Raw genomic sequence first — 12,313 nt, 5'->3', positions numbered from 1 at the left:
ACTTACATCTATAAAATAATGATAATAAAAAAGAATATATATATATATATATATATATATATATATATATATATATATATATATATATATATAGGTTCTGATGGCTTATCACATCAGTTTTTGCTATTTTATTCTTTTGCAAATACTTTCTTTATTTTACTTAAAAGAATTGAAAAACCTTACTTAAACTTAAAATTTACTTTAAAAAAAAAAAAAAAAAAAACTGTCATCGAGAATACAGGTTTGGAACAATATTAGAGTGAGTAAATAGTGACATAATTTTAGAGGTGAACTGTACCTTTAAGGACATCGTGTTCGCTAGGCTGCGATGCTGTCAATTTAAGACCTGCGTGCATCTAATATAGAGACATTATGCCGATTTTACTTTCACTTTAGACATAACCGACTGTGTTTATACATGTTAACCTTGTGTGTATTTGACAGTATGAACACAGTAAGAGGAATACTTAGTCCAGTAATAATGTGTTTGACAGGAGTTTAGTGCACGCTCGGAAAAGCACATGGTAAAACCGCGCATAAGCATGTGAATGAAATGTTTAACCAGCAAGACTTTAAAACGCATGCATATAATGAACTTTCGTGATTGTGAATAACTATAGTGTTCATTAAATATAACTCTACCACTAACGTGTGATGTGAATGTATGTCGCATTGTTCAGTATATTGGGATGGAGGCAAATGATAAAATTAACGCAATACTCACGCGCGTATTCAACTGTGAATGCCGTACCAAATGGTTCAATATTATATTGAGAATTGTGGCATCCCTTATATTAGGGCTGTAACGATACACCAAACCCACGATTCGGTTCGTATCACGATTTTTGACCCACGGTACGATACAAACCTCGATATGGGGGGGACAAAACAGTTTTATTCTGTACAGTATTCTGTCGCCTATTTTGCCGTCAATACCATATATCTGTATGGTCAATAGGCTACTGCCGACGTTTTCTTTGCGGTACCAATAGGCAATATATATTTAACATGAAGTATAGGGCCTCCTGTACATCAATACCAACAGAAGCGCCGCGTCAGACACGCTTCTGGTGTGCAAAGAAAGAGATAACGCCACGCAGCCGCCCCGCAGATGACACGCAACAGAAACGCCACACTCACACCACGTTGCCAGCCGGTTGGGGAAGCTTCTTGAAACATTTACGGCAAATTGTGTGGGTCTTGTCAACTACACGATTGCCATCCTTGTTCTCCACCGGGTAGCTGAAATGTTGCCATACTGCTGACTTAAAAGTTGGACCTGGACAGGAAGGATAATTCTGGGAGTTGGAAGGGGTGTGTCGCGATTCTGCCTTCTCAGATCGCGATACAGGTTCGTGGACCTGCGTATTGCGATTTCGATTTCATATCGCATATCGTTACAGCCCTACCTTATATACATATATACATATATATATATATATATATATATATATATATATATATATATATATATATATTAGGGCCGGGACTTTAACACGTTAATTAACGCAAAAAAATAAATAACATAATTTTAACCCATAGACTGTAAAAAGTTTTAACCACACTTATTTTTGCACCGCGGAACGTTTTTCAATGAATGAGTTTCGATGGACCGATTATACTGAAACACCAACTACCAACAACAAACCATAGTGAACATGAACGAAGAAGCTGATGAGACCGCTTTGCTTGACCCCGTGGATGGGAAATTTTGTTTTAAAAAACGAAAGGATGGAAGCGTCGACAAGAGCATGGTTGTGTGCAAGCTATACAACAAGGAATTTGCGTATCACCGCAGCACATCGAGCCTCAAATATCACAAATATGCTTTTGTTACACTTAATGGCAAACATTGCACTGGTCTGCTAAACTGAAATAAATAAACAATATTTTGTTGATTAAGCTTATGTATTCAGTTATTATTCAATGGTATACTAAAAATCCATATGAAAAATTACTTCTCACTGTTCTCAGGTCAAATATTTATATGCAATTAAAATGCGATTAATTTCGATTCATTAATTACAAAGCCTCTAATTAATTAGATTTTTTTTTTTTTATCGACTCCCGGCCCTAATATATATATATATATATATATATATATATATATATATATATATATATATATATATATATATATATATATATATATATATCTGATATAAATAGGTCTGAAATTGTCATCGTAGGTGCATGTCCACTCCAATCCCAATCTGACTTTTGACCGGTGATGCTACCTGAATCATAATCATGCACTGTTAGTTTGTAGACCAGAGGAGAACTCTCAGCATAAGCAGAGATGGAGTTTGTTAACCAAGCTGCTGAGAAGCACATGTAACATGTAAAATGTGTTTCCAAATAAAAATGAAGTGTTTTGCAGTTGTAAACGTCTTTCATAAACATACATTTCTCTTAGTTCTCAGTACTGGGCCAACCTGCTACAGCTTCCTTCAATGCAGATGAACCATCTGTAATATAAGTCTAGATATTGTGATTCAGCTGATCCAGTGGTGTCTAAAATCCAAACCCCACGTTTGCTCCAAGTTATTTCGTTGCATTAAAAAAACTGTCAGTACATGTTTGCAATAAAGCATAAATGTTCACAGACATTATTAAGGCTGTTGTGGAATTAACAGATTACCAGCAGAAGCCACATAAAGCAGTAATACAAGGACAAAAGTGTCTCCTCTTCGTTACGCAAGAATTTCCACCACCATATAGCCTATTAAAGCTGTTTTTAACACTGGAGCTCTGAGTATTCCTACACAAACCACATTCAACAGAGTCGAGTGGAAGTGAGTGTATATGAAGAGAACTTTGGTGCTGGTTTGAAGTTCATTATAGCTTCATAAACTGACCAGATCCCTTAGAGGAAGTAGAGGAGACTTGACCACACACGGCCATTTTCCAGAAAATACAGAATCCCATTTCCAAAAAGGAAAATCCTAGACTGCTCTCATATATCATGAAGAGAATCATCTTTTTTATTGTGTTGCTTGACAGTTTCAAGGCTGAAACTTGAAACAAGCTTTTGAAACAAGTATCAAACTTAATGCAACCTAAATTACTGACCAAGTCTATTAAATTACCAGATTAATAATATAAAAAATATATATTTATAATGTATAACCAACCACTCAGGGCTATGTCTTTTTTCATTTTATTTTTTTTTGTTTTGTTTTACTGTAATATTTTTAAAAAATAAGTATTTGAACACCCTGATATTTTGCAAGTTCTCCCACTTAGAAATCATGGAGGGGTCTGAAATTGTCATTGTAGGTGCATCTACTTTTTTTTTTACTATTCATTTGCATGATACGGCTTCAAATAAGTATTTGAACACCTGAGAAAATCAATGTTAATATTTGGTACAGTAGCCTTTGTTTGCAGTTACAGAAGTCAAACGTCTCTTGTAGTTTTTCACCAGGTTTGCACACACTGCAGGAGGGATTCTGGCCCACTCCTCCACACAGATCTTCTCTAGATCAGTCAGATCTCTGGCCTGTCGCTGAGAAACACAGAGTTTGAGCTCTCTCCAAAGATTCTCTATTGGGTTTAGGTCTGGAGACTGGCTAGGCCACACCAATACCTTGATATGCTTCTTACTGAGCCACTCCTTGGTTATCCTGGCTGTGTGCTTCGGGTCATTGTCATGTTGGAAGACCCAGCCTCGACCCATCTTCAATGCTCTAACTGAGGGAAGGAGGTTGTTCCCCAAAATCTCCCAATACATGGCCCCGGTCATCCTCTCCTTAATACAGTGCAGTCGCCCTGTCCCATGTGCAGAAAAACACCCCCAAAGCATGATGCTACCACCCCCATGATTGACAGTAGGGATGGTGCTCTTGGGATGGTACTCATCATTCTTCTTCCTCCAAACACATTCAGTGGAATTATGACCAAAAAGTTCTATTTGGTCTCATCTGACCACATGACTTTCTCCCATGGCTCCTCTGGATCATCCAAATGATCATTGGCAAACTTAAGGCGGGCCTGGACATGTGCTGGTTTAAGCAGGGGAACCTTCCGTGCCATGCATGATTTCAAACCATGACATCTTAGTGTATTACCAACAGTAACCTTGGAAATGGTGGTCCCAGCTCTTTTCAGGTCATTGACCAGCTCCTCCCGTGTATTTCTGGGCTGATTTCCCACCTTTCTTAGGATCAGTGAGACCCCACGAGGTGAGATCTTGCATTGAGCCCCAGTCCGAGGGAGATTGACAGTCATGTTTAGCTTCTTCCATTTTCTAATTATTGCTCCAACAGTGGACCTTTTTTCACCAAGCTGCTTGGCAATTTCCCCGTAGTTGGATATTTACTGATTGTATGGGGTGGACAGGTGTCTTTATGCAGCTAACAACCTCAAACAGGTGCATCTAATTTAGGATAAAAATTGGATGGAGGTGGACATTTTAAAGGCAGATTAACAGGTCTTTGAGGGTCATATTTCTAGCTGATAGACAGGTGTTCAAATAATTATTTGCAGATTTATGATTTATTTTATCATACAAATAAATAGTTTTAAAAAATCATATTTAGTGATTTGTGTGATTTTAATTATTATTACACATTTATTTAAATAATGTCTCTCACAGTCAACATGCACCTACAATAACAATTTCAGACCCCTCCATGATATCCAAGTGGGAGAATTTGTAAAATAGCAGGGTTTTCAAATACTTTTATATATATATATATATATTAGGGCTGGGCAAGTTAATGCGTTATTATCACGTTAATTCATTAATTATTTAACAATTATTTTACTGCTCAACAATTATTTTATCGCGCATTAACGTATTTATTATTATATTGAAAACCCGTTGCTCACTGCCTCTGAATACACATACAGACAAAACATTGGTCACAGGAGAATACAGTGCTGTCTGTACGTCAAGGGCTTGACATTCTTTGTCTGGGACAAAATAACCAGAAACGCGAGAATTAATCAGATTTTTGTTTTTGTTATTATTATATTCAATGTAAACAGCGATTGATAATGGAGTGTATCTCTGCCTCTGGTAACAAAGTTGCGCACTGTCTCTTTGTGAGAGACATTCGTGGAGATCAAAAAGTGAACAGCCATATAAACTCACAGAATAAACATACTGGGGTAAAACTGAGTTTTTTGTAGTTGTTGATATTTATGATTTATGATTTTGTTAATAACACAAGTCGACTGCAATCGTGAATTGTGTAGCATGAATGGTGTAGCCTAGTTCAATAAACAGTAGCCTAATTAATAGGGGTGTCAACAATAATCGATTCGGCGATGCATCGCGATGCGGGGCATGAACGATTCAGCATCGATGCGGCAAAGTGCCATAATCGATTATGTCACTGTTTATTTTCTGGCGGACGATAAAGTTGTGAAGTTTCAAATACTTCCGGTTCCGAGAGAATAACAACAACGACAAGGAAGATGGCTGAGGCGGAGGGAGATGACCGCGATACACGGGTTATTAAAAACGCGCTAACGACCCGAGGTGTGTAGGATTGTACGTATATTTTTTTTGCACAATAATCAATGAATCTATAATGACAAAAAAACGCCGCAATTCACCTTTATTCCACAAGGTGGCAATGTCTGATACGCAATGATGAAGTGACGTTTCACTCATAGTTACCTCTGACAGAAAACGAAACAATAATTATAATCTGCAAAACTTGAAATGGCTCAGTGATTTACTTCAGAGAGCAAGTACTAAACACAATCATATGTTAGTGTCACTGTCTCTTGATGATGGATGTGGTCAAGAAGCTGTCAGTGATCAAAATATTGATTTTGAAGACGTTGAAAATGAGTTTCAACTGGAGACCGCGAATATGAGGCAGATGCTGGTAAACGGTCATCTGGTTATATGATGAGGTCATATGATGATGGTATTAAACATCTGCTCAAACTGAATCCTTCCAAGCTCCAAAAGGTAGCGAAATAGGTTTTATTTTATTCTTCTGTAGCTGTTACTCTAAAATCAGGAGTTTTATATATTATCACGACAGGTAGAGGTCTATCCATGTTAAATATAGATCTGGGTCGCTAACGACCTGAATATGTAAGAATGTTTGGTGAAACAGTCATGCATTTAAGGGTTAATTGCATTTTATTTAATTAAATTTTATTTTATTTAATAACTTTTATGTCAAAGATACAGGAGACACATAGCAGTCAATACAATCTGTTGTTTAATATCTGCTTGTATTGCCTCATGACTGATGAAAAATTTGCTTTGTGTGCAGTAGAATTTTGATGCATCACAATGCATCGTAGAATCGAATTGAATCGAATCGTTACCTGGTGAATCGTAATCGAATCGAATCGTGAAGGCAGTGCCAATGCACACCCCTACTAATTAATATTAAGTTACTTTCATTTTTAGATCCAAACAACCTTTTTTGTTCCATTTCACCCATGATTTCACAGACGAAAACAGTTCCAAAAGAAAGCAACACTCAGCGCGGTGTTTTGTTACTAATTGATTCAGCGTTTTGAATGAATCATTTGAATGAACGACTCAATGACTCACTTATGAAGACGATCACTTGCTGCCCCCTATTGGCGGTTATGTTTAAAAGTATGATTGCATGTTTTATTTAGAACATTAATCTTATAACATTATTTATTGCATCTGTATTTTTTACAGTTTAAATTATTTAATTTGATTGGTAACAGAATATACTGTCTTTATTATAACTGAATTTATTAATCAAATGTAATAATTGAACATGAAAGATGATGCATACATTTAATAAGATTTTAAAAAATGGCCTTTATTAAATTAATGGGGTGAATATCTAGCCTGGATGCCAGCCGAACTTAGCCCCGCCCACAACATTTTTAGGTCGGCAGTTCGGTCTGGCATTGCTCCATAGAGGAGTGATTATCCCCGAACAGAAACTGTTCGGACCAATGAAATCATCAGGGCGGGCTTTAGACGGACAGATGATCAACAGTAACGTAATCATGCACGTCATCAAAGAGCTTGGATTATATTTTTTTCGAATCCTAAACGGAGAGCTTGTTTGTATATGCATTCACCTTCACAATTTCTCTCAGAAATGATGATCATGTTGGGTAAGTACTCTGTGTATCAATAAATTCTTTTCTTTTTTTACAACACCGGCAAAGATCGTTTATTCCAGCGCGTGTGCAGACAGGGTTGCCAAGTTTTTACAACAAAATCCGCCAACTACTAGCCCTAAACAATAGCTTCTCGGGGGGTTCTCCGGGGGGAAAAATGGTATTTGGGGGGTAAAATGTGTGTTATTTTGGCAAGGTGGCCTGCTAAAAATCGGATTCATGGGTCTATATATCACATAATAGTCGCTTCAACCCTTGGACATAGAAAACAACCGCGAAAAAAAAAAATGTGAACTTGGCAACACAGTGAAGTTGAGCTCTGTCTGTTGACATTTGACAATGCGTTGCTTCGTTGCTCTGATTAGTTGAAGGTCTATCCAATTGATTTCTTTCCTGGTTCGGTTGTAACACGCCCCATAATTACAGCCCAATGGAGCAGTTTCAGACTCATATTCTGACTAGAATTGAGTATGACCACGTCAGGCTAGTGAATATCACAAATATGCAGATTTAAGTCGGCCTATGTAAAAGCTGATAGAACACTGATGAGAATATTACTACAGAATCAATATATGTATACAACCAATTTAATTTAATTTGATTAAATTAATGTTTGAGTAGATATTTACAAGAAATATTGTAATTGTTACTAACTTTTAACTGCTGTAAAAAGCACCTTATTTGTTTAAAGTGTTTGCAAACCAAATGTTATTGCACTTTTGTTCATTTAGCAGCACTTTTGCATTCATTATACAATTTTGTGCATACTGTGATTAATCGCGATTAATCACAGAAAAATCATGCGATTAATCACAATCAAACATTTTAATCATTGCCCAGCACTAATATATATATATATATATATATATATATATATATATATATATGTGTGTGTGTGTGTGTGTGTGTGTATGTGTGTTTGTGTGTGTGTCAATAATAATAATAGATATATTGTACCTGTTAATGTAGCTGAGGGCGACGTATGTGGGCTGCTGCAGTTCCTGTTTCTCCAACACGCGAGGATCTGTATCTAAACGAAACGAGAGATGAAGAGATGAATAATTCACTAGACTGACATGAATAAAAACAAACACGCCACAAAAGAACAACCAAGAGCACTTTGAGGCTTTTTGGTTTTCAGTTCTATGACAATATATTTTGAACAACACTGGCATATAAAACTCTTTGGGTGACAGCAGCGTTGTTTACCTGTTTGAATGTGAATCTGTGTCACCCCAGAGTCATTTTGCGGCATCAGAGTCAGTGAGTTTGTGGAAGCTTACGTCTCATTGCCAGAATGAAGCTATTACTCACTTTATTGTTAAAGTCATTGACTTTCAAACTCAATACTAGATTCTGCCACACAACATGTCCACAATCACTTGCAGATGGCAATTAACTCCATTAATCAAGTTTTTTTCATTAAACTATACTTAGCGGCAGAATAAATCAGCACGTCTCAGAGCGTCTGCATGAGAGACAGACTGGACTGTGCTATGGAGAGCGTATCCAATAGCTGTTTGGTAAAACTTAAGACAGCCATTTGGTTAGTGTCACACCACACTCAACGAGCTCTCTGCCTGCCATTCCTCCCAGATGTGCTCATTTTCTGCACTCCAGGGCCACCCAGATCAGTCTCCAACTGGATCCAAATGCCCGCACGCCATGGCAAAGATAGATTGTGTCTTGTTTTTAGTTGTGCATATAAAAGAGTCGACTTCAAAAATGATGATATGCGGTCAATGCTGTCACGCAGCGTCCCTGCTGCATCACTCTGGACTACGCTGCCACCTTGTGGCGAATGCGTATATTTTAAAATTCTTTCTTAAACATTTTAGGTGTTAGCTCACTCGCTCATGCTATTTTAAGATAGAACAATTAGCCAGCTAAAACTTCTCTAAACTCGAAAAAATCCGCTTAGCGTCCAAGCAACTTGTCCCTTCTGTGGTCGGCAGTGCCCGCATACCAGCGGCTCTGCCAGGGTAATGTTTTTCAGATGCCTTGTCTCTCAGGGCACTCCAACACCATTAACACAAGCACTGCAGAAAACACGGTTTCATCTAATGAGCCTCCCCTGGGCACCCCCCGTGATGCGTCTCAATGCCTCTTTTTATGCTTCTGCTGTGAGTAAACACATTTCTTTCTGGCCCGTTTAACCCAAACCATATTTGTTTCAGCTCTCCGAAACCACGAGGCACCCCCGCGTGCGAGACCTGCGATTCCGGCCAGCGTGGCATCACACACTCGGCTCTGCCACCTCATCACTACGCAGGGAAGCAGACACTGCAGTGCCACCTGGTTGTTACCATGGCAATTCGAAACTATTTTGTTTTGGAGAATTGGCGGGTAAAGGTTATTTCGATCAGATTTTCGCCTTCAATTTATCTTTTCAGTTCAGTTATGCGAACATGCAATCTTTATTCAAAATAACTTCGCCTCCCTCTTGCATCGACATCTCTTCTCTGGTGACGTATTAAATGGCGCGAGGGCGGGGTAACATGTCATGAACATGACATCACAGCAGCAATAGAGCACAACAGTGCCTGGAACCTGGACGTCTGAGGGAGTCAGACGTCCATCAGTTTAATTTTATGGATTCCGATTTCACTTACTGATTCTGATTCTTATCGATTCCCATTTTCGATTCCAATGTACTAAAAAACAACAACAAAATTAATAAATTAATATATCAAACATGTTTATTTTCTGTGCCATTAATTAGTCTCAGCTCAGAACTGAGCTGCTCAGCTACACATGTTCAAAAAACTTGCCCTTGTCATCTCCCTGGTAATAATAAAATAAAATAAACATTGCTAATAGGCTGGTTTAAAGTTACACTATGTAATTTTTCTGTCTGCTAGAGGTCGCCTATTCAAAACAAAGGCGTAGTTCGATGACCAAGTTTTAGCTCAGAAACTTGAGACGTGTGGTTTTCACCTCAAAGCCAGTGGAAAAGAATCGGGATAGGACTCAGGCAGAAATCATGTTCATGAATGTGATAATTAATGTTACTGTACTGTGAAGAAGAGCAGGACCGAATGTTGAAGGATCTGAGCAAGGCCACTGGAGCGATTGTTATGCAAGCACACAGTTTTTCGAATAAAAGCACACTTTTTCAGTCATGAGTATGAGGTAACGCAGCGCCGTTTATCATATTAGATACATTTAAGTGTTTAAATTTATGTTATGAAGTTACTCTGCGTTCGCTCACTGGCTGCTGTGACACATGTTGCACACTGCTAAGAGTAAAGTGTTTCTGCCAAATAAAACCGGAAACCAAGGGTAACGCACAAATGATGCAATTCACAGGCGACTCCCTCAGACGTCCAGGTTCCTTGGTTAAAAAATTAACTTTAGCTAGGTTTTCAAATATGGAGTCACACATATGTCGTCTTTGGCTCAATTTAACAACAAAACAGATTTTCTTATTTTCTAATTTGGAGTCTAATTTTGTTGCACCATTTGACCAGATTCTCATTTATAAAAATCTGTTGTCTTCTTAAAATAATGTATACTGCACACTGACAGTTTTAAAGCTACAGTTAGCTGATTCTTTGATTTTCTTATGTCTTAAAATGCATATGTAAAGGAGGGAAATGTTTTTTTTTTCAAACCCTCCAAAATTCATTTTTGGACCTCGGTATTTAGAAAATCCTGGGTACGACTCTGGCCCCCATACCCAACTTTAAACACTCTCGCTGAGAAATATGATCTAAACCACTTTAATACAGTGCCTTTAATCCCCACGTTGTGCTCGAGATGCGAGATAAGAACACTGTGGTCAACCGTATCAAAGGCTGCTGTGAGATCGAAAAGCATCAAGATTGAAGAATCTCCAGAAACAGTAGGGCTTTAAAGGTTTACAGGTTATTGTTCAAAATCAATTTCCTTATGGAGAAAATTAATAGAGTTGTCAGTACCAACCAACAGTTGAATTCTATAGCAAACCACAGCTAAACCACAGCTATCATTGATTGGTTCAACTATGAACCAATCAATTTCCAATTAAACAACAAATTCCACCCTATATTTTTTTCTTGTTTCAGAAGCCTTTTTATTTTCAAATTCATAAAAATCCATTTATATTTTTTTGTACTCTGTTTATGGCCGCAGTTTTTTTCTAAAAATGTAATTTAAACTAAATCATCAGCTTGTAAAATAGTTGTTTTTTCATGAGATTGAGAATTGGGAGACTTTCTGATCAGGAAAAGTCACCATCTAATGTGATTTCTGAAACACATCAGGTGGTCGTCATTTCATAACAATAATTCATACAATGTAAAACATACAAAAACATGATTTCTTTTTAGGGAAAAAATGAAGCATGAAGGCTCATGCCTAACTCCACCATCACTGGTAAGTAGATCATACAAAAATGTACAAATTCATACAAATTAGCCACCAATTCACAAAAGCTTAATATAGTTAGGCATTGCCATGAGATTGTGTTGGTGACACACACATGCTTCACAGTACAGCACCGATCATGGCCTTATATGGGCCAGCATGGGGTTGTTTCGGTCGCCATCTGAGCACCGGAGTTCTTGAAGAGCAGGTAGGATGTAGGTGTGTCGCCCTGTGTCGGTTCATTGTTTAAAGCTTTCAGCTCAGCCTGCACCTCAGCTAAAGTGTTTCATTAGCATTGATTTAACTACTGTGAGAAAGACCCCACAACTTTCTGCCATGCACACACACACACACACACACACAAATCATTAGGCACGGCGCTGTTCGTATGCCAAGAAAAAGAAGTTTTGTGTGTGTGCCTATGACCCGTGCAGGAAAAAAGTCCCAGAAGAGAAGAAACAAGAAGAGCTGCATACAGTCACACACACATGGATCAATCCGCACACACACTCCGTAAATCACGCATAGGATTGCCAAGGTTCCTTAGGACCTGAAGTCACTAAGGGGCCCCAGAGCTGCTGCCTACCAGGACCCCATTACAGGGAGAGGTGGTCCACAAACAGGTGGTCTACCATGGTGGTCTCTCTCTCCCTCAAACACACACACATACACATTATTTCACTACTGCTCAAGACCAGGAACACTTTCAGAGGTTGAATAGATCAACAGACAGGCAATTGGTTTGGCCAATTAGGCTAACAATTATCTGCATCATCTGATAATCTCAAATAGTCTTAGTTCCAAATTGTATGAATTATAAAATCAACTGTCAACATTGATCACAGATAAGCAGCTGTTCACAATAGTGAATTTAAAGGAATAG

General features: G+C 38.0%; 1 protein-coding gene across 1 annotated transcript in view; it reads right to left on the bottom strand.

The window, feature by feature from the left end:
* The window catches only part of jazf1b (JAZF zinc finger 1b), a 41,125-nt gene that overhangs the window by 8,935 nt on the left and 19,877 nt on the right, over positions 1–12,313 (bottom strand). Inside the window, exon 2 of the mRNA XM_067449748.1 lies at positions 8,041–8,113. Coding sequence (XP_067305849.1) covers positions 8,041–8,113 — 73 coding nt within the window. The remainder of the gene's footprint in view (positions 1–8,040; positions 8,114–12,313) is intronic.

This window comes from Pseudorasbora parva, chromosome 7 (genome assembly GCF_024679245.1).
Source record: "Pseudorasbora parva isolate DD20220531a chromosome 7, ASM2467924v1, whole genome shotgun sequence".
Classification (NCBI taxonomy): domain Eukaryota; kingdom Metazoa; phylum Chordata; class Actinopteri; order Cypriniformes; family Gobionidae; genus Pseudorasbora; species Pseudorasbora parva.
The sequence above is the reverse complement of the archived record's forward strand: the minus strand, read 5'-3'. Positions and strand labels throughout refer to the sequence as shown.